The 20,720-nt window shown below is 41.9% G+C and overlaps 1 protein-coding gene across 1 annotated transcript in view; it reads right to left on the bottom strand.

Moving 5' to 3' along the window:
• LG02H11orf65 (linkage group 02 C11orf65 homolog) overlaps window positions 1-20,720 on the bottom strand; it is a 60,210-nt gene that overhangs the window by 12,678 nt on the left and 26,812 nt on the right. The window contains exons 6-8 of the mRNA XM_073613496.1: window positions 19,929-20,062; window positions 10,906-11,076; window positions 1,628-1,683 (exon numbers count right to left, since the gene is read on the bottom strand). Of these exons, the coding sequence (XP_073469597.1) occupies window positions 1,628-1,683; window positions 10,906-11,076; window positions 19,929-20,062 (361 nt within the window). The remainder of the gene's footprint in view (window positions 1-1,627; window positions 1,684-10,905; window positions 11,077-19,928; window positions 20,063-20,720) is intronic.

Here is a 20,720-nt window from a genome sequence, read left to right as displayed (position 1 = left end):
GCCTCATTGTGCCCATCTGCAGCCTCACTGTGCCCACCTGTATCATCAGTGCCCATCTGCAGCCTCACTGTGCCCATCTGCAGCCTCATTGTGCCAATCTACAGCCTCACTGTGCCCACCTGCATCATCAATGCCCATCTGCAGCCTCATTGTGCCCATCTGCAGCCTCACTGTGCCCACCTGTATCAACAGTGCCCATCTGCAGCCTCACTGTACCCATCTGCAGCCTCACTGTGCCCATCTGCACCTTTGATAACCAAAACAGCGGGTGTCTCCCGCTGTGTCATGCAGTCTGTTCGGCGGTTGTCCACTGTAACAAAGCCCCGCCTCCTCCTCCTCCTTGTCCGTGATAGACGGAACACTGATTCAGCTTCCCAGCATTGTATCAGTGTTCTGTCTCTCATTCAACTCTCACTCGAGACCCTCACTCGAGTATAAGCCGAGGAGGGGGTTGTTCAGCCTAAAAAATGTGCTGAAAAACTCGGCTTACACTCAAGTATATATGGTAGTTCAAAATAGGAATGTAGGGTAACAACGCTGCTTGTTCACAGATACAGTGTAATGGGCAAGTGTTGTCACCCCAGGACAAGAAGTGGGGTAAAGCGGCATTCTGCTTAAAAAAAAAATAAAAGTCAGCAGCTACAAATACTGCAGCTGCTGACTTTTAATAATCGGACACTCACCTGTCCCAGGGTCCAGCGATGCGGGTGTACGAAGCCCCGCTCCTCTCCCCCTCCTCTCTGTTGGGCCAGCATTGTAACTGTGGGCGCCCGGCTGTGGCTTCACAGCCAGGCACCGACTGCGCATGTGCGAGCCGTGACCGGCCAGGCAATCATCTGGGACCTGTGACGTGTCCTAGATGATTGCCAAGAGGGAGAGGGGAGAGGTGATCTCCCTTGCGGTGCGCCGGGAGGAAGTGGGAGCTTGGACCCTCTAAAAAAAGGTACCGGCTCCCCCCCCAAAAAAATTACATGCCAAATGTCAGGGGGTCACCTCCCTTAAAGCGGAAGGTCCATTTTTGGGTGGAACTCTGCTTTAATGACAGGATTGCCAGGTGAAAATAAAAAAAGAAAGAGCCAGAAATGGATAAAATAATGCAGTCACCCACATCTAAGCAGTGGTAAGCCTTCGATACACTTTAAGCAGGCTGTACAATTAGTGATGTGTTTATGTAATGCAAAACTCTCTTACGCCTATAGTTCACACTTGCTGTCAGGAAATGGTAAAAATAGGCGGTTAAGCTGTGGTTTTACCACCCCTTAAGCTGAAAAATTAACAGGACAGGGATGTAAATATGCCACGACAAGAGTTATATCCTCTGTCACATTTGGCAGGCAGTACTGCCACCAAATTCAGAGCACCCAAGTGAATGGGGGGCACACCTTACCTGCCCTGCAATTTCAACTGCAATGCACACAGCAGTGGTGGCGGTGGTTTAGGCTTTATAGGGTTCAAACATGCAGTGAGGAGGTGACATAATTCTTCCTAGCCACCTGTCAAACATCCTTTTTGAAAGCGATTCCCCGTGGATCGCTCTTCGGAGGACAACGTAAGCGTAAATAAGCCCTATTGCTTCTTTACACATATGTTTAGCCTGATATTTCCAGCTTTTGAGAATGTGTCTTACCTCTGAATGCACAGGATGATTTACTTGTTCCAGTTGCCTTCCATGTGTTGATGTACCTTTAAAAAATATATACATATTATTCTGTTGTTTGGGATAAAAAGCAAAATATTAAGATACCATATTCTGTACTGAGCACTGCTACAAATGTATGTTCAGTTCATTATCGATCGCAGCATGGAGTCAGAGGAGTTATGGGTGGACAGAGAGCATTAGGGTTAACTAGATTCAACCCAAAATGCTCCTTTTCTATCTGTCACTGAGAACAAATATAGGGTGCACTTATTTTCACAAAGATTCGTGCTATAAATAGCTGTCATTTTCACAAGAAACACCATTTTACTGTAATTTTAAATAGGATATATTTTAGATATACTTTAATTTATAGTAAACTATTTTTGTTTAACCACTTCAATACAGGGCACTTATACACCTTCCTGCCCAGACCAATTTTCAGCTTTCAGCGCTGTCGCACTTTGAATGACAATTGCGCGGTCATGCTACACTGTACCCAAACTAAATTTTTATCATTTTGTTCCCACAACTAGAGCTTTCTTTTAGTGGTATTTGATCACCTCTGGGATTTTTATTTTCTGCTAAACAAATAAAAAAAAAAAGACCGAAAATTTTGAAAAAAAAAAAAATGTTTTTTTTGTTTCAGTTACATAACTTTGTAAGTAAGTTTCCTCCTTCACTGATGGGCACTGATGGAGCCGCACTGACGGGCACTGATAAGGCGGCACCAATGAGGTGGCACTGATGAGTTGGCATTGATGGGCACTAATATGCACCACTGATGGGGCAGTGATAGGCGGCACTGATAGGTGGCACTGACATGCGGTACGGATGGGCACGGATAGGCGGCACGGATGTACTGTTATGTATGGTACTGATGGATGCCAATCACTACCAAACAATAATGCCTGCCAATGCTGTGATGCCCATTGTGGGCACTGATTGGCATCCCTGGTGGTCTAGGGTGGCATACCTTGTGGTGACATCCCTAGTGGTCCTAGTGGCATCCCTGGTGGTTCAGTGTGGGCATCCTCGGGGGGGGCTGTGCTGATAATCGATCAGCACAGACCCCCCCTGTCAGAGGAGCAGCCGATCGTCTCTCCTCTACTCGCGTCTGACAGACGCGAGTGAGGAAAAGCCGATCATCGGCTCTTCCTGTTTACATCGTGATCAGCCGTGATTGGACACAGCTGATCATGTGGTAAATTGTCTCCGTCAGAGACTCTTTACCGAGATCGTAGTTGCAGTGTGTCAGTCAACAACGATCACCGCGATTCACGCCCCTGGGGGCGCGCAGCGGCTTAATATCCTGAGGATGTCATATGACACCCAGTCAGGTTATTGAAACCACTTTGCCGCCATCATTTTGCTATATGCGGGCGGCAAGTGGTTAAACTAAACACTGTCAAAATATTCCTTTTTTTTGTCTATTGAGTGCATAGAGAATTGACCAATTCTTGTAATAATGGCAAAAAAATATTGCCAAAAGAAAGCCTAGTTCGTCACCAAAATAAATACTGCATTTATCAGTGTATAACACGAACATTCATTTTAAGAGTGAAGTTTCAGAAAAAAACTTAAATTTTAAATAAGGAACTTTGAAGCAAAATAAGCCTGATCAATGCCTATCTGCAGTCTCACCGTTGCCATCAATGCAGCAGCCTCCCCGTTGCCATCAATGCAGCAGCCTCCCCGTTGCCATCAATGCAGCAGCCTCACCACTGCCATGAGTGCAGCCTGATCGATGCCCATCTGCAGCCTAGAGGGGGCAGGAGGGGGGGGCGGGTCGAGTGCCGACAGATTACATACAGTGAGAATCTCCTATAATAGACAGAACAGTGCACCAATGGCGGCCCAGGAGATGGGACTTCCTATTACAGAGGCCGCCAAGTAAACAGGAGATTCTCACTGTATGTAATCTGACAGCGCTCGTCCCGCCCCCCTCCTTGTCCCCCTCCGAGGCAGCTAAAATTGAAGTATTGGCGTATAACAGGCACACGCTATTTGCACCCGATTTTCAGGGTGAAAAAGTGCGTGTTATACGCCAATAAATACAGTATATAGAAAATGTAACAATTTATCAAATTGGTATTAGAGCTTGGAGATTCTAATAAACGCACCACCTCCTTTAAATATGACAGAAAAGTGTATGCCCAAAGAGCAAAGGTGCAAGAAAATCAATCAATTTTACAAAAGATAGAATTTTTATTATATAGATAGTATAAAACAATTTATAAAATTCGGGCCATATCAACCCATTGGTCAAAGTACAAAAGTGTGATTGCCTCTACATGTTTCACCACAAACGTGGCTTCTTCTGGAGCTTTTGTAGGACCTTGTTATTTAATATATTAATATATTACCACCTTTCAAAGTGATCTTGGTTCCAAATGATCCCCTAGACCAGGGATATGCAATTAGCGGACCTCCAGCTGTTGCAAAACTACAAGTCTCTGCCTCTGGGTGTCATGCTTGTGGCTGTCAGAGTCTTGCTATGCCTCATGGGACTTGTAGTTCTGCAAAAGCTGGAGGTTCGCTAATTGCATATCCCTGCCCTAGACCCATCAAGAGATTCGCTGGGGAACGTCTTTGCCACAAAAAATGAAAGAAGAGAAAAACGATTGCCCTATAGTCACACCTATTGTCTTAAGAAGTTTTGCAAATTGATCAATCAATATTCATATCCTTTCCCGAATGCAAACTTCCTCAAGTGCCGGCTAATTTCATGGTATTTGTGCCATCTGAGCACTCCCCTCTTTCAATTTGCCACTGTTCCTTAGCTCAGTGTCAATATGACACCTCTTTAACCAGTGAAGATCAGTAAACATTTTTCAATCTATCACAAGGGATTAACCCTTTTAGACAGGTTATAGAGCTTCACTGGTTACAGGGTGAATGGCCACAGCCATGGTTGTGGCCATTCAAGGAACTAAGGAACAGTGGCAAATTGTGAAACATGTAGAGGCAATCAGACTTTTGTACTTTAACCAATGGGTTGATATGGCCCGAATTTTATAAATTGTTTTATACTTTCTATGTAATAAAAATTCTATATCTTTTGTAAAATTGATTTTGATTGATTTTCTTGCACCTTAAACTCAATTTTTTGCTCTTTGGGCATACACTTTTCTGTCATATAGGAAATGCACTGCTACGGGTGTGAACCAGCCCATTAGGCTCCACCATAGCTAAAATATCACTTTTGGGTGAACTGTCCCTTTAGCTTGGAGAAGAAAGAATTTGATGGAACAACTGATGCTTTTTTTTTTTTTTTTTTTTTTTTTTTTTGCTGCATGTGGAAATTTGCATATAAACCACCAAAATCAGTTACTATCATCATTGAGCAATAGTCATACTTCCACCAGCACATCTTCTCGACTCCAGCTGGAAAAAGCACAGTGCAAATCTCTCATAGTGCTGCAGCATATTACTGTTTAAAGAAGAAATAATGTGTTTTCAGTGCACATAATTCAAAATGCAGCAACTTGCACAGCTTAAGCACATATATCCCTATGGGTTTCTCTTTTGCTAACAAGCTTATATGAGTGTATAATTTTCTTTACAGCCACAATACAAGCTCCCAGAACTCCAGTCATTTTATTCTTATGGCACACTGATTTTAATTCTGTTCCTGTTGTCAGCAGTTAAAGCCCAATTGAACCTTCAGTTCAAATCCACTAAATACATCCCAGGTGCATTAAAACAAAAAGGTCTTTAAAAAGGAAAAAAGAGGATTTTAGGATTTTCCTCTTTTGTTGGTATTTACTAACCACAGCATTTTCTCTTTAAATTTGTTTAATTCTTTACTCTATAAAGATAAAAAGACAAATATATAAAAATGCTTCTCTTAGCTAGCAGCTCTCACTCCACAAATTGCTTCTTTGAGGTGCCCAGACATTATACAAGCACTGCAGGCTTATATTATGAGCAAGGCTACCCCCTCTACACCAGCGAATCGTCTTAAAGAAAGAATTTGCTCACATGGAGAGACAAGATGGCATCAGTGGCCCTTCTCACACGCGGAGCAGCGCGGCGCCGGCTAACGGAGCTACCCCGAAAGTCGGCACATCGGCGGCAGAGAAAATGGGTAAGCTGACCCTGGAGCAAGTACATGCCCAGCTTCTTGAGGTGATCACCTCCAGTAGCACCTCCCTGACAGGCAAGATGGAGGAGATCAAAGTTGACATAGGCCTCATGAGACATGACTTGCAGCATGTTAGGGAAAGGGTGGCAGAAACTGAGAGGAGAATTTCCACCTTGGAAGATGATTTCTCCCCTTTCCCTGGTCGAGTGACAGCTGCTGAGAAACAAATCTCTTTCTGGTCCCAAAAAGCTGATGACCTCGAAAATCGCCTTAGACGCAACAACCTCAGGATAGTGGGGTTCCTGAAAAGGCTGGGGGCCAGAATCCAGGAGACTTTGTGGAAACGTGGCTCAAAACTACCTTACTAGATGCCAAGTTTTCTGCTACCTTTGCTGTTGAGAGGGCTCACAGAGTCCCAGCAAAACCCCCTATCCCTGTGCAGCTCCCAGGCCACTTCTGGCCAGAACTGTAAAGATCTGATCTGGTGCTTCGTAAGGCCCGACAGAAAGGTATGATCAACTTTGAAAATGTGCAGAGCTCCATCTTTCCGGATTTCTCGATCGAATTGCAGAAGCAAAGAGCCACATTCAGAGGGGTTAAACGGAAGGTAAGGGAAGATTGGATCATCTATTCTATGGCTTTCCCTGCTCGGTTGAGAGTGATTGATGGAGGTCATGTGCTCTTCTTCACTACCCCTGATGCAGCTCAAGAGTGGTTGAGTGCAAAACGGCGTCCATCCTGATTATTCTGGAATAGCATTGCTGTTGGGGTTCCTTTACCTTGCTTGCCCTAGATCTACATTTTTTCCTGTAACAAGTGCTTGATAGCAATCCCATTACATGCATGCTCCCTTTTTGTTTGTTTCTTTTGGTTTCAAGTAAATGCCTTTGCTGCACTGGCAATCACTGTCTGCAATTTTTCTATTTCCTTTTTCCACTGTTTAGAGCAATGTAATACTGGACTACACAGACTACCATTTCAATTTAACACTGGGTTCTTGTTTTTTTCCCCACTGTTTTTTTTTTCCTGTATTGCCTTTTTTTCATTAGATTTTCTGAGTTTCAGACTTATTCTAGCCATACCTGTCGTGTTGCTGCCCTCTTCTGGACAAACTTGGAACTCCTTAGCCAAATGGCTACTGTTAGCTACCTACTAACCATGGGGGGGGGCTCTGAACTCTTGTAGTATTATACACACTGCAATACGGGTATTATGTGCATCTGACACTGTTTATTTCATCTAACAATAGCAATGTAGAATGTACCCCTCCCTTTTTTTGTGAGAGCTTAAGGGGATGGCTACTACCACGAATTACCTTCACATATGCTGTTGCAATGTGCAGGTAATGCCCCGTTGATACTTCTTATCTACATAATCAGTCAACAGTTACTAGCTACATCAGTTATTTATGGTTTGGCTTTTGGCCACAATTGTTACGCCACTTGCCGTTTTGTTCATTGTTACATACATAGTTTTACTGCCATGCATTTTATCTCATTACATGCTATCTCATTGTTATTTCCTGATATGCTGAACATAATTTTTCGACTGTTTGATGGCTAATCTCAGTACCTTTTTGTCATGGAATGTGAGGGGTCTGGGTACCCCCCACAAGCGCTCCCAAGAGTTTACCACGATACTTAAACCTAATACTCACCTAATATGTCTTCAGGAGACGCATTTGACTCCTGAACACATAGATCACCTCAAGAAGCCTTGGCTGCAATGGACGGGCCATTCCTGTCATTCCTCTTATTCTGGGGGGTATCAGTATTGGTGCACCGCTCGGTCTCATGGGAGTGTGTGAAGGTTCAGGCAGACCCCCATGGGAGGTATGTCTTTATCCGGGCACAGCTACATGCACTCCCATTTGTGATTATGGGTATTTACAATCCCCCTCCTGCTGAGTTCAGTTGGAGTGACTTATGGCGGGTTTCCAATCCCAATACCAAGGCATATTCATGGTCCATCCCCAGCAGAGACCATCTCTTAAATGTTGATTTGGCATTAGGTAATGATAAGTTTCTCACCAAATTGTCCTCTATCACATATCTGCCTAGGGGAGTGTCGGACCATTAGCCTTTGTCACTGTCAATTGATACTGGGGCTACTGGAATCCGCAGACCCTGGTGGGTTCAGCCCTTTTGGCTGTCCCTGATTGGGTCCAATGACAGGATACCAGATCAACTAGCGGCTTTCCTGGAAGCCCATGGCTCTGAACGTGGTTTAATGTTTTGGAACGCCTTGAAGGCTTATTTGAGAGGGACTCTTAAGTCCACTATATCATTAATTAAATGTTCTTCCCGACAAGACGAGGAAGATCTAGCAAAAAAGTACCAAACAGCTGAACCGACTTATTTCACAGCCCCAACTAACTCTAACCATAACTACTGGGAGTTTATGTCTCGTTTATATTCAGAACATATGTCTGCCGCTGCAAAAAGGAAATCATTCTATACCAAGCAGAAATATTTTGAATGTGAGAACCAGTCCAGTCAGTTACTAGCCCATCTGGCTCGACAGCAGTCGGGTAGCTCTGTAATGAATACAATAACACGTCCTGATGGTACGGAGGCCCGTTTGGCTGGAGATATACTTACTTGCTTTCACGACTTCTATACAAGTATGTATGACTCTACCCTTACATTTACCAGTCAAGACATTGAGGCATACCTTTCCGATTTGATATTCCCTACATTAACTCAGGAACAGGGGGAGGACTTAGATGCAGATATCACGGAAGATGAGGTCAGGGAGGCAGTAGCATCTATGGCTAAGGGAAAGGTCTCGAGTCCCAATGGTCTACCCTTGGAAATATATTGCAGATACCTGGACACTCTTGCCCCGGTTCTGGCACAGGTCTATTCTACATCGTTTCGAGAGGGGAGACTGCCATCATCTAAGTACTCTGCCACGGTGGTCCTTATAACTAAGCCTGAGAAGGACCCGGCTGATTGTACGTCGTATTGGCCAATTTCTTTATTGAATATTGACTATAAGAACGATTCTGGCCAAACGTCTGAATGCAGTCATTCTTAGTATAATTCATCCAGACCAAACTGGAACTATGCCAGGAAATCTACCTCCATTAACATACGTAGGACGCAACGAATAGCTCAACTTAGAAAATTTCTGCCAGAGTCTTGTACGCTGGCTTTGTTAGACACCGCGAAAGCCTTCGACTCAATAGAATGGCTCTTTCTTATGGCTGCGCTGCTCTCATTTGGCTTTGGCAATAAATTCCATCAATGGGTCACTATACTTTATAGGGATCCCACGTCTAATCTTTTAGTCAACGGTCTCCTATACCCATGTATACAGCTTCAAAGAGGTACCAGACAGGGGTGCCCTCTGTCTCCGCTGTTGTTTGCGGTCGCTATCGAGACGCTGGCACTAAGATTTCGGCAGTCTCCTCTCTTTGAAGGCATCACTATGGGTGAGAGAGTAGACACTATAGGACTATACGGAGATGACATTATTTTATATATGCAGGATAACTCTGTCTCATTAGGAATAGCAATGCAAATCATAGACAAATTTGTTTTGTTTTTTCAGCCTAATGATGGCTTGCTTCACTGATAGTGACAGCTCTTTGGATCTCATATTGAGAGTTGACAGCAACAGATTCCAAATGCAAATAGCAGACTTGAAATGAACTCTGGACCTTTTATCTGCTCCTTGTAAATGGGATAATGAGGCAATAACGCACACCTAGCCATGGAACAGCAGCCAATTGTCCCATTACTTTTGGTCCCTGGTGGGAGGTACATATACAAACTGTTGTAATTCCTAAACCGTTCACCTGATTTGGATATAAATACCCTCAAATTAAAGCTGAAAGTCTGCAGTTAAAGCACATCTTGTTCATTTCATTTAAAATCCATTGTGGTGGTGTATAGAGCCAAAAAGATTAGAATTGTGTCAATGTCCCAATATTTATGGACCTTGACTGTACCTCTTTCAATAAATAAATCGCAGATCACCACCATTACTAGTAAAAAAAAATCATAATAAAAATGCCATAAGGCCCCGTTCACACTGAGGCGGTTTGCAGGCGGTATTGCGCTAAAAATACCGCCTGCAAACCGCCCCTAAACAGCTTCCACTGTTTGTTCAGTGTGAAGGCCCGAGGGCGTTCACACTGAAGCGGTGCGCTGGCAGGACAGTGAAAAAAGTCCTGCAAACCGCTTCTTTGGAGCGGTGAAGGAGCGGTGTATTCACTGCTCCTAAACCGCTCCTGCCCATTGAAATCAAAGGAACAGCGCGGCTATACCGCGGCAATACCGCGGCTATAGCCGCGCTGTACGAGTGATTTTAACCCTTTTTCGGCCGCCAGCGGGGGTTAAAACCGCACCGCTAGTGGCCGAATACAGCTACAAGAACGACGGTACAGCAGCACTAAAAATAGCGATGTTGTACCACCAACGCCCCCACCGCCCCAGTGTGAAAGGGGCCTAAATCTATCCCCTGTTTTGTAGACGCTATAACTTTTGCGCAAACCAATCAATATATGCTTATTGCAATTTTTAACCAAAAATATGTAGAAGAATACATATATAAACTGAGGGGGAAAAAAAATTAGATTTTTTGATAAAAAATGGGAGATATTTATTATAGCAGAAAATAAAAGATATTGTGTTTTTTTTCAAAATTGTCACTCTTGTTTTGTTTATAGAGCAAAAAATAAAAACTGCAGAGGCGATCAAATACCACCAAAAGAAAGCTCTATTCGTGGGAAATAAAGGGCGTCAATTTTGTTTGGGTACATCGTTGCACGACCGAGCAATTGTCAGTTAAACCGACGCAGTGCCGTATCGGAAAAAAATGGCCTGGTCATTGAGCAGCCAAATCTTCTTTGGCTGAAGTAGTTAAAATGTATTTAAAGCCCAAACTTTTTATTTTCATTTTGTGTAGAGTAGGGAATGGTTGTTTTTTTTCTCATTTGAAATATCACCTTTCACTTCCTGTTTTCTCTGTTTTGGATCCTCTCTTTCTTTTTGAATCCCCCTAATGGGGAAAGAAACAGCAATAAAACCTGTCAGGGGTTCTAACCCTTTACCACTCTAAATGTAAAAAAAGGAAAAGAAAAGTTTTGGTTTTAGGTACATTTGAAAGTGAAATGGGAGCCCTACTTATGTAGGCAGTAGGTTATTTCACAGCTGAAAGAAATCAATATATTTACTCCTCATAGTTGAGCGCGTTGGTCCAGTTCAGCAGTTCATCCACTTCCCAGTCTAGAACAGCTTGGGTGCCATGTTGCTCTACAGACTGAATCACACCTTGTGTAGCACGCTGTACCAGGATGGCGGTGTTGGGGTCTTTAGTCTGGGCATGAAGGCTTCCTTCATAATACCTAATGAAAAATAATACAATAATAATACAAGACATGCACCAATTTCATGGGCCAATTTAAATAGGTAATTGAAACTGCAATAAGAATGCATAAAATGTAGTAACCTACAACCAGCAATAAGCTTTCAAAAAGTCTATAGCAGCAAAAAGATGATTTCTGATTGGACACAGGAAGTGACCCTTGCAATCATAATGATAATACTGTGCCAGGCAACCAGGTGTAGTGTATTGGTTGAGTTTGGGTTCTTAAAGCGAAGCGGACCTGGACTATAAATTGCCTAGGCTAAAATGAACAGACATCAGATAACAGTATAAGTGTATAAGTCCTTAGATGTGGTGGCTGCATTCCTTTTTTTTTTTTTTTTGTTTTTCTTTAGGCTGAGACCATTTTCAGAGTGTAGTCACTCTAGGACAGAAAGGAAGTTATTTGCTGGATTTCCAAATGAAAATGGAAGTAGATCCTGAAAAAAAAACAATGCAACCCACCTCATCTTAGAACAAATTAGCTGCTATAGATTACATTTTTGGTTGTGGATTTTGACACGCTTTAAAATGAACTTTGGGAGAAGCCAAGGCCCTGCATAGAGCCTGTGTTGAGGCAATGAGGAATAATGTGAAAAGAACCTAGGTATTTGCAGATGTCATAAAATGCCTTTATTTCAGTAGAATTCTTATCTTGGGTCACGTTCACATTTTTTGTTTTCCTGCAATAAAAAAATACTAAATATTATATATATATATATATATATCTCTCAAGGTAAAATATCATTCAACATTATGTGACCAGTGCAGATCAATGTTCTGCAGTCAGCACAGGTTTGAAAAATAGGATGAAAAACAGCATTAGCATTTTGTGTATTTTGAAATAAACCTGTCATTAAAGAAACAAGGAGGCCAACAATCTGGAAAAGACCAAAGATCACCTTGGTGCACTTCTTTTTTAAGTAGATAATCTACAATATCCTTATAAAAAGTAAGGAAAGTTTGAAGATTTCCAGGGTTAGTAATAAGTAAAGCAGAGTTCAGAGGTCAGCAGTATGTTACGCAGAGTACTGGGGTCAGTAGTAAATAACACAGAGTCATGAAGTGAGAAGACTGTACCAGAGTTCAGGGGTCATCAATAGATAATTCAAAGTGCAGGGGTCAGTAGTAACTAACACAGGGTCTAGAGGTGAGAATAATGTAATGCAGAGTTCAGAGATCAGCAGTAAATAATGCAAAATTCAGGGGTCAGCAGTAAGTAACATGGAGTGTTGGGGTCAGTGGTAAAGTAATGCAGAGTCAAGAGGTGAGAAGAATGTAACAGAGTTCAGAGGTCAGCAGTAAGTAATGCAAAGTGCAGGGGTTAACAGTAAATAACAGTCTAGAGGTGAGAAGAATGTAATGCAGAGTCCAGAGGTCAACAGTAGATAATGCAAAGTGCAGTGGTCAGCAGTAAGTAACGCAGAGTGTTGGGGTCAGTAGTAGGTAATGCAGAGTTAAGAAGTGAGAAGAATGTAACAGAGTTTAGAGGTCAGCAGTAAGTAATGCAAAGTGCAGGGGTCAGGAGTAAGTAATGCAGAGTGCTGGGGTCAATAGTAACACAGAGTCTAATGGTAAGAAGAATGCAATGCAGAGTTCATAGGTCAGCAGTAAGTAATGCAGAGTGCAGGGGTCAGGAGTAATTTCATTACAATTTTTAGGTCAGCTATGGCAGGGAGCAGCTCCCTTATTTCTTTCTTTTGCGACAGGTTTACTTTACAGAGGAACTGAACTCTTGAAACTGTGCCTGCGGTCTTCCTGCAAGCTGATCTTCAGAGCCTCAAGCAAGGAGAAGAGAGAGTAGCTCAGTAGTGACTTCAACAAATCTCACTCCAAATCTGAGACCAGCAGTCAGAGGCAGTAGAGCCTTAGCTGTCACACAATTAAGGCTGTAGTTACAGGAGTGCCTAGGCACACTCGCATACCACGAAATTCACTGCTATTTTTCTGGAGGAATTCCAGATAAAGGTACACTTTTTTAGGGTACTGAGTAGGCACAATTGATATTTCTTATGTTCTCTATATATGTCCTCAGGGCCCACTAACAGGCCAGGTTTTATGTATTACCTTGGGGAGATAAAGACTAGAATACTGCAATTATCTTGCAAACCTGGCCTGTTGGTGGGCCCTGAGGACAGGGTTGATGACCACTGCTCTATATCATAGCAAATCTTCACTCCACTTCACTCCACTTCCAAACCAAGTGAGGTTTGGTGCAGGGAGTTAGGAGACACATTTGCAAATTTAAATGAATGAAACAAAATGAAAATTAAACACAAATGAATGCATGTTCCTTGTGTTGCCAGTGTAATGCCCCGTACACACGGTCGGATTTTCGGACAGAAAATGTGTGATAGGACCTTGTTGTCGGAAATTCCGACCGTGTGTAGGCTCCATCACACATTTTCCATCTGATTTTCCGACACACAAAGTTTGAGAGCAGGATATAAAATTCTGATCGTGTGTACACAAATCCGACGGACAAAGTGCCACGCATGCTCAGAATAAATAAAGAGATGAAAGCTATTGGCTACTGCCCCGTTTATAGTCCCGACGTACGTATTTTACGTCACCGTGTTCAGAACGATCGGATTTTCCGACAACTTTGTGTGACCATGCGTATGCAAGACAAGTTTGAGCCAACATTCGTCGGAAAAAATCCTAGGATTTTGTTGTCGGAATGTCCGGTCAATGTCCGACCGTGTGTATGGGGCATAAGAGTCGGTTCACACTGAGGTAGCACGACTTGCAGCGCGGCTGCCTCAGGCAACTTAAACACGACAGCAGCAGCGACTTGCAAAACGACTTCTATATAGAAGTCAATGCAAGTCGCCCCCAAAGTAGTACAGGAATCTCTTTCTAATTTGGAGCGACTTGCGTCACTCCGATTAGAACGGTTCCATTGTACAGAACGGGACGCTGCTTGTCAGGCGGCTAAGTCACCTGACAAGTTGTTCCAGTGTGAACCGACTTTTAATGTTTTATATTTCTGTATAGCCCACTCCCTTCCATCAGACTCCTTTCCTGAGAGTGTGCTAAAATATCCTTACTGACCTGAACCATTAAATTGTACAGTATGTACACAGGGGAAAAACTATAAAGAATCTGAGTTTTTTTTCACATTATTCATTGCTTCATTTTCTTAGCAACTGTCAGAAATGTACAATTACATTTGAATACTATTTCTTTTTTAAAGTGGAGCTCCGCCCACTTTTACAACTCTTCAGCATCCCTCACTAAACTGTGCACTGTAAACGAATTGGATGTTTTAAATTTTTTTTTCTCAGCACCTACTATATATCTGCTGTATTCATTTTTCACTTCCTCCTCCCTGGCCGCGGCCCATCGCATCATTTCCTGTTTGCAATGGTTTCTGGGAAGGGACGGCAACTTCCTCTGACACTGCCGTTGCTATGGAAACCTGACCTGAAACCTATTACACTGCTTGTGCTGCACTGAGCATGTGTGAGATCTGCAAGGATGAGATGCAGGCAGAAATACAGTCTGGCTTCAGATGCCCACACTTAAGATGGTCACGGCCTGCTGTAAGTTTATAAAATAACAAACTACTGCTATAAACTAACAAAACAGACCTTAGTTTACAGACTAACTTTACTAGAATACATTAAGCTTGTGTATTATAGGGGTATTTTTATTTAAAAAGTATAATTTCGGCCGAATGCATTTAACACCACTTTAAATGCATGATTTACAATAGTAATTAGGTAGTTATATCAGACTGAACATATTTTCTGCAGGCGGTCCATGTACAACTCTATGTAAATTTTCCCAATGGTCTGCATGAAAAATAAATGAACACTTTTAGCAATGTATCATTGATATAAATGTTTTGGATAAAATTCATAATGGTCTAATTAAAGAAAGTATATATTTAATATATAATTATACATAATGTTGCTTATGCCAAAGTAAATGTTGATGAGCAAGCATTATTAATTATAATAATTTCTAATTCTTTTTTTGGATAAAAGGCTTGCCAGAGAAAACTCCACCAGATGGCACTATATATACAGTCATCGTCATTCATGGAGACATCAAGTTGGGTTTTCAGGATTATTAATTCTTTCACAGAGGGGACACATTGTGCTGTTCCTACACAACCCTGGTACATTCTAATCTGAAATAATACATTTTAAACAGTGTTAGGTCTTAAGATATTATACCTTATTTAGTACTAATATCCTTTATTTATAAAGTACAATTGTATTAAAAAGCCCATTGATTTTAATGGGTTGCCCTATGGGTGACAAATGTGTCAAAAGCAGCTCATGGAGCTTTTTGCCAAGTTCCAGTTTGCACATTTATTAATGGTTGTTTTGTCACATATGTTGTGCATTTTTACTTGTGGAAAAATAAGCATTTGTTTCCCACAATTGGGGTGCCATTAACAATGAATAGTGCCGCACGGGCAATGCATGGAAACTGTACTTTTTTTTTTAATGGAAAAATAGTGATATTGCAAGGATGCTGGAAAAATAGAATATTCTATATGAAATACAGTGGATATAAAAAGTCTACACACCCCTGTTAAAATGTCAGGTTTCTGCGATGTAAAAAAATTAGACAAAGATAAATTATTTCACATTTTTCCACCTTTAACTATTTGTCGCCCGCCCACTGTCAAATGACGGAGGGATGGTGTGGCTCTTGTTCTGGGTGGACGTCGTATGACAGCGGACCGAAATGGCCGCTCCCGCTCGCCCGTGGAGGCGTGCAGCGTGTTGCTAGGACACGGCGCAACCCCGATCTCTGTAAAGAGCCACTAACTCGGCTCTTTAACCACTTAAGGACCAAGCCTCTTTTTAAGATGTGTTGTTTACAAGTTAAAAACAGTTTTTTTTGCTAGAAAATTACTTATAACCCCCAAACATTATACATTTTTTTTCTAACACTCTAGAGAATAAAATGGCGGTAGTTGCAATACTTTCTGTCACACCGTATTTGCGCAGCGGTCTTACAAGCGCAATTTTTTTGGAAAAAATACACTGTTTAGCCCAATTTAGCCCAATTTTTTTTATATTGTGAAAGATAATGTTACGCCGAGTAAATTGATACCCAACATGTCATACTTCAAAATTGCGCCCGCTCGTGGAATGGTGACAAATTTTTACCCTTAAAAATCTCCATAGGCGACGTTTAAAACAAAATTCTACAGGTTGCATGTTTTGAGTTAGAGGAGGTCTAGTGCAAAAATTATTGCTCTCGCTCTACCGATCGCGGCGATACCTCACATGTGTGGTTTGAACACCGTTTTCATATGCGGGCACTGCTCATGTATGCGTTCGCTTCTGCATGCAAGCTCGGCGGGACGGGGTGCGTTTAAAAATGTTTTTGTTTTTTTCTTATTTATTTTACCTTTTATGTACTTTTTTTTTTTTTTACACCGTTTTTTAAAAAAAAGAAAAAAAATTGTGTCACTTTTATTCCTATTACAAGGAATGTAAACATCCCTTGTAATAGAAAAAAAGCATGACAGGACCTCCTCACTCGTCTCTATGCCCAATCACAGAGAGGACCCGATCACCTCCGCCGCTGCAGGCGGCTCCGGTAAGCGGCAGAGGGCACCAGAGCGCTCCGGGAGGGGGGGGGGGGCGTTCTCCCTCTGCCGATAAAAGTGATCTTGCAGCGAATCTGTCGCAGAGACCACTTTTATCTTGTAGCGGACCGCCGGCCTAACAAGAAGATACCATGTTTATGGCAGCTAGCGGCTGCCATAACAATATCCTCCTTCAAATTAAGGATGTATATCGGCGTGCGGCGGTCCGGAAGTGGTTAACCATGTGATTGACTGTGTCCAATCAAAGCCGGTCACGTGAATACAGGAAGTGCCGGTAATCGTCTCTCATTGCCTCACACTGACAGAGGGGAGAATAGGGCATGAAATTACAGTAAAGCCCCAGAAATGCCACTAATCAATGCCCATGAGTGCTACCAATCAGTGTCCATGAGTGCTTATCAGTGACACAAATCAGTGCCCATTACTGGTGCCAGTCAGTGCTGCCTTTTAGTGCCTGCTCATTAGTGCTGCCAATCAGTGTCACCTATCAGTTCCGCCTATCAGCGCTCATCAGTGCCACATATCAGTGCCACCTATCAGTGCGGCATAATAGTGCCTGCTCATCAGTGCTACCTCATCAGTGCAGCCTATCAGTGACGCCACATCAGCGCACATCAGTGAAGGAGAAAAATTACTTATTTACAAAATGTACTCTCTTTTTTATTTTTTTGGTAAAAAATAAAAAACCCAGCAGTGATTAAATACCACCAAAAGAAAGCTGTTTGTGTGAAGAAAATGATAAAAAAAAATCAATTTTGGTACAGTGTTGCATGGTCGTGCAATTGTCACTCACAGTGAGACAACGCTGAAAGCTGAAAAATGGCATGGGCAGGAAGGGGGTGAAAGCGCCCTGTATTGAGGTGGTTAATGTGACCTATAAACTGTACAACTCAGTTGAACAACAAACTGAAATCTTTTAGGTGAAGGGAAGAAAAAATAAAATAATATGGTTGGATAAGTGTGCACACCATGAAACTAATACTTTGTTGAAGCACCTTTTGATTTTATTACAGCACTCAGTCTTTTTGGGTATGAGCCTATCAGCATGGCACATCTTGACTTGGCAATATTTGCCCACTCTTCTTTGCAAAAACACTCCAAATCTGTCAGATTGTGAGGGCATCTCCTGTGCACGGCTCTCTTCAGATCACACCACAGATTTTTAATCGGATTCAGGTCTGGGTTCTGGCTGGGCCATACCAAAACTTGAATCTTCTTCTGGTGAAGCCATTCCTTTGTTGATTTGGATGTATGCTTTGGGTCATTGTCATGCTGAAAGGTGAAGTTCCTCTTCATGTCCAGCTTTCTAGCAGATGCCTGAAGGTTTTGTGCCAATATTGACTGGTATTTGGAACTGTTTATAATTCCCTCTACCTTGACTAAGGCCCCTGTTCCAGCTGTAGAAAAATAGCCCCAAAGTATGATACTTCCACCACCATGCTTCACAGTGTGTATGGTGTTCTTTTGGTGATGTGCAGTGTTTTTGCGCCAAACATATCTTTTGGAATTATGGCCAAAAAGTTCAACCTTGGTTTCATCAGACCATAGTACATTTTCCCAAACACTTCAGATGTGTTTTTGCAAAATTTAGCCGGGCTTGGATGTTTTTCTTCATAAGAAAACGCTTCTGTCTTGCCACTCTACCACATAGCCCAGACTTATGAAGAATATGGGAGATCGTTGTCACATGTACCACACAGCCAGTACTTGCCAAATATTCTTGCAGCTCCTTTAATGTTGCTGTAGGCCTCTTGGCATCCTCCCTGACCAGTTTTTTATTCTCATCTTTTCATCAATTTTGGAGGAACGTCCAGTTCTTGGTAATGTCACTGTTGTGCCATATTTTCTCCACTTGATGCTCACTGTCTTCACTATGTTCCATGGTATGTCTAATGCCTTGGAAATTCTTTTGTACCCTTCTACTGACTGATACCTTTTAACAATGAGATCCCTCTGATGCTTTGGAAGCTCTCTGCGGACCATGGCTTTTGCTGTAGGATGCGACTAAGAAAACTTCAGGAAAGACCTACTAGAACAGCTGAACTTTATTTGGGGTTAATCAAAGGCACTTGAAATGATGGCAAGTGTGTACTGACTCCTATTTAACATGAGTTTGAATGTGATTGCTTAATTCTGAACACAGCTACATCCCCAGTTATAAGAGGAAGAGGATGAGCACACTTATCCAACCACGATTATTTTATTTTTTTATTTTTACTTCCCCCCTAAAAGATTTCAGTTTGTTTTTCAATTGAGTTGTACAGCTTATAGGTCACATTTAAAAAGGTGGAAAAAGTTCTGAAATTATTTATCTTTGTCTCATTTTTTTTACATCACAGAAACATGACATTTTAACAGGGGTGCATAGACTTTTTATATCCATTGTACCAGAGTATTCTTAAAGCAATTATTTGTGTTCAAAAGTTATTTGTCTTTCAGAGGGCACAGAGTAAATTAGAAGAGAGTGGGTAAGCAGACAGGTAGTAGATGTAGGATGCAACTTCATCCATCGATGTTGTTTGATTCTCCATGGTTCTGAGAGAAAGAAATATTAATGTGTAAGGCCCACTTGGGGCAGCAATCAGAGGGCGGCTTGATTGTTTTGTAAGGCCAACAGCCTTTTGGGATGTTTTATACTGTACATTGTTTTAAATGTGGAGCATGTTTTGGTATAGTAGAGCAGAAAAGACCTATGTACATTTATGCCCTGTACACACGGTCAGATTTTCCGACGGAAAATGTGTGATAGGACCTTGTTGTCGGAAATTCCGACCGCGTGTGGGCTCCATCACACATTTTCCATCGGAATTTCCGACACACAAAGTTTGAGAGCTTGCTATAAAATTTTCCGACAACAAAATCCGTTGTCAGAAATTCCAATCGTGTGTACACAAATCCGACTCACAAAGTGCCACGCATGCTCAGAATAAATTAAGAGACGAAAGCTATTGGCTACTGCCCCGTTTATAGTCCCGACGTACGTGTTTTACGTCACCGCGTTCAGAACGATCGGATTTTCCGACAACTTTGTGTGACCGTGTGTATGCAAGACAAGTTTGAGCCAACATCTGTCTGAAAAAATCCATGGATTTTGTTGTCAGAATGTCCGATCAATGTCTGACCGTGTGTACAGGGCATTACAGTTATTATATGGAAGGTTCATCTAAGTTTTTCCAATTAATTACCTTTTTCATTCGTTCTAGAGAGGCCTTTAAAACGGTTCTACATAACATATAGATGCATTATCTACTCACATCTTTCTCATCCAGTCAATTTTTCGTTGCTTTTGTTTTTTTAATACATCCTGTATCCTCTGCAGTTTGTTGTGGTTGAATTTGACCCTCTTCTTATTATCAGCTGCAGTCACTTCATCTAAGCTGTCAAAGACCTGAGGAGATAAAGAAATGGGGTTAGTAAAAATGTATTATTGGGCATGTAATATCCTGCTGAGCTACTGAGCAATTCCAGCAAATGCCGCAAGGATCTATAATGAGACTGTCTCCTTCTAGGTAGATAGACATTGACTTTAATTCCCCATTTTTTTAAAATACAGACAAAATGTATTACAGTAAATATAAAAATTAAAAGGGGCCACTAAATATATACAAAATACAGCTCTCAGACATGTTCCACAGCACAAGAAACCTAAATAAATAATTTTTAAAGGCAGTGGGTACTCTCAAAGATAATTTTATCTTCATAAACTTTTTAAAGTTATTTCTACCTCCAACCTTAAGTCCTATACTCGACTGTCTACATAGTAGGCGAGGCTGAAAAAAGACACAAGTCCTCTCTATGTGCGTGATTTTATGTCAGTATTACATTGTATATCCCTGTATGTTGTTGTTCGTTCAGGTGCTTATCTAATAGTTTTTTGAAATTATTGATGCTCCCCGCTGAAACCACCGCCTGTGGAAGGAAATTCCACATCCTAACCGCTCTTACAGTAAATAACCCTCTACGCAGTTTAAGGTTAAAAATTGCGTGAAAGTGATAACTCCTGCGCTGTCAGCGGAAGCCTATTCTAAAGGGACACTGCTGCAACA

Source organism: Aquarana catesbeiana, linkage group LG02, assembly GCF_042186555.1.
Source record: "Aquarana catesbeiana isolate 2022-GZ linkage group LG02, ASM4218655v1, whole genome shotgun sequence".
NCBI lineage: Eukaryota > Metazoa > Chordata > Amphibia > Anura > Ranidae > Aquarana > Aquarana catesbeiana.
Note: the sequence above shows the minus strand (reverse complement) of the source record. Positions and strands in the feature narration are given on the sequence as shown.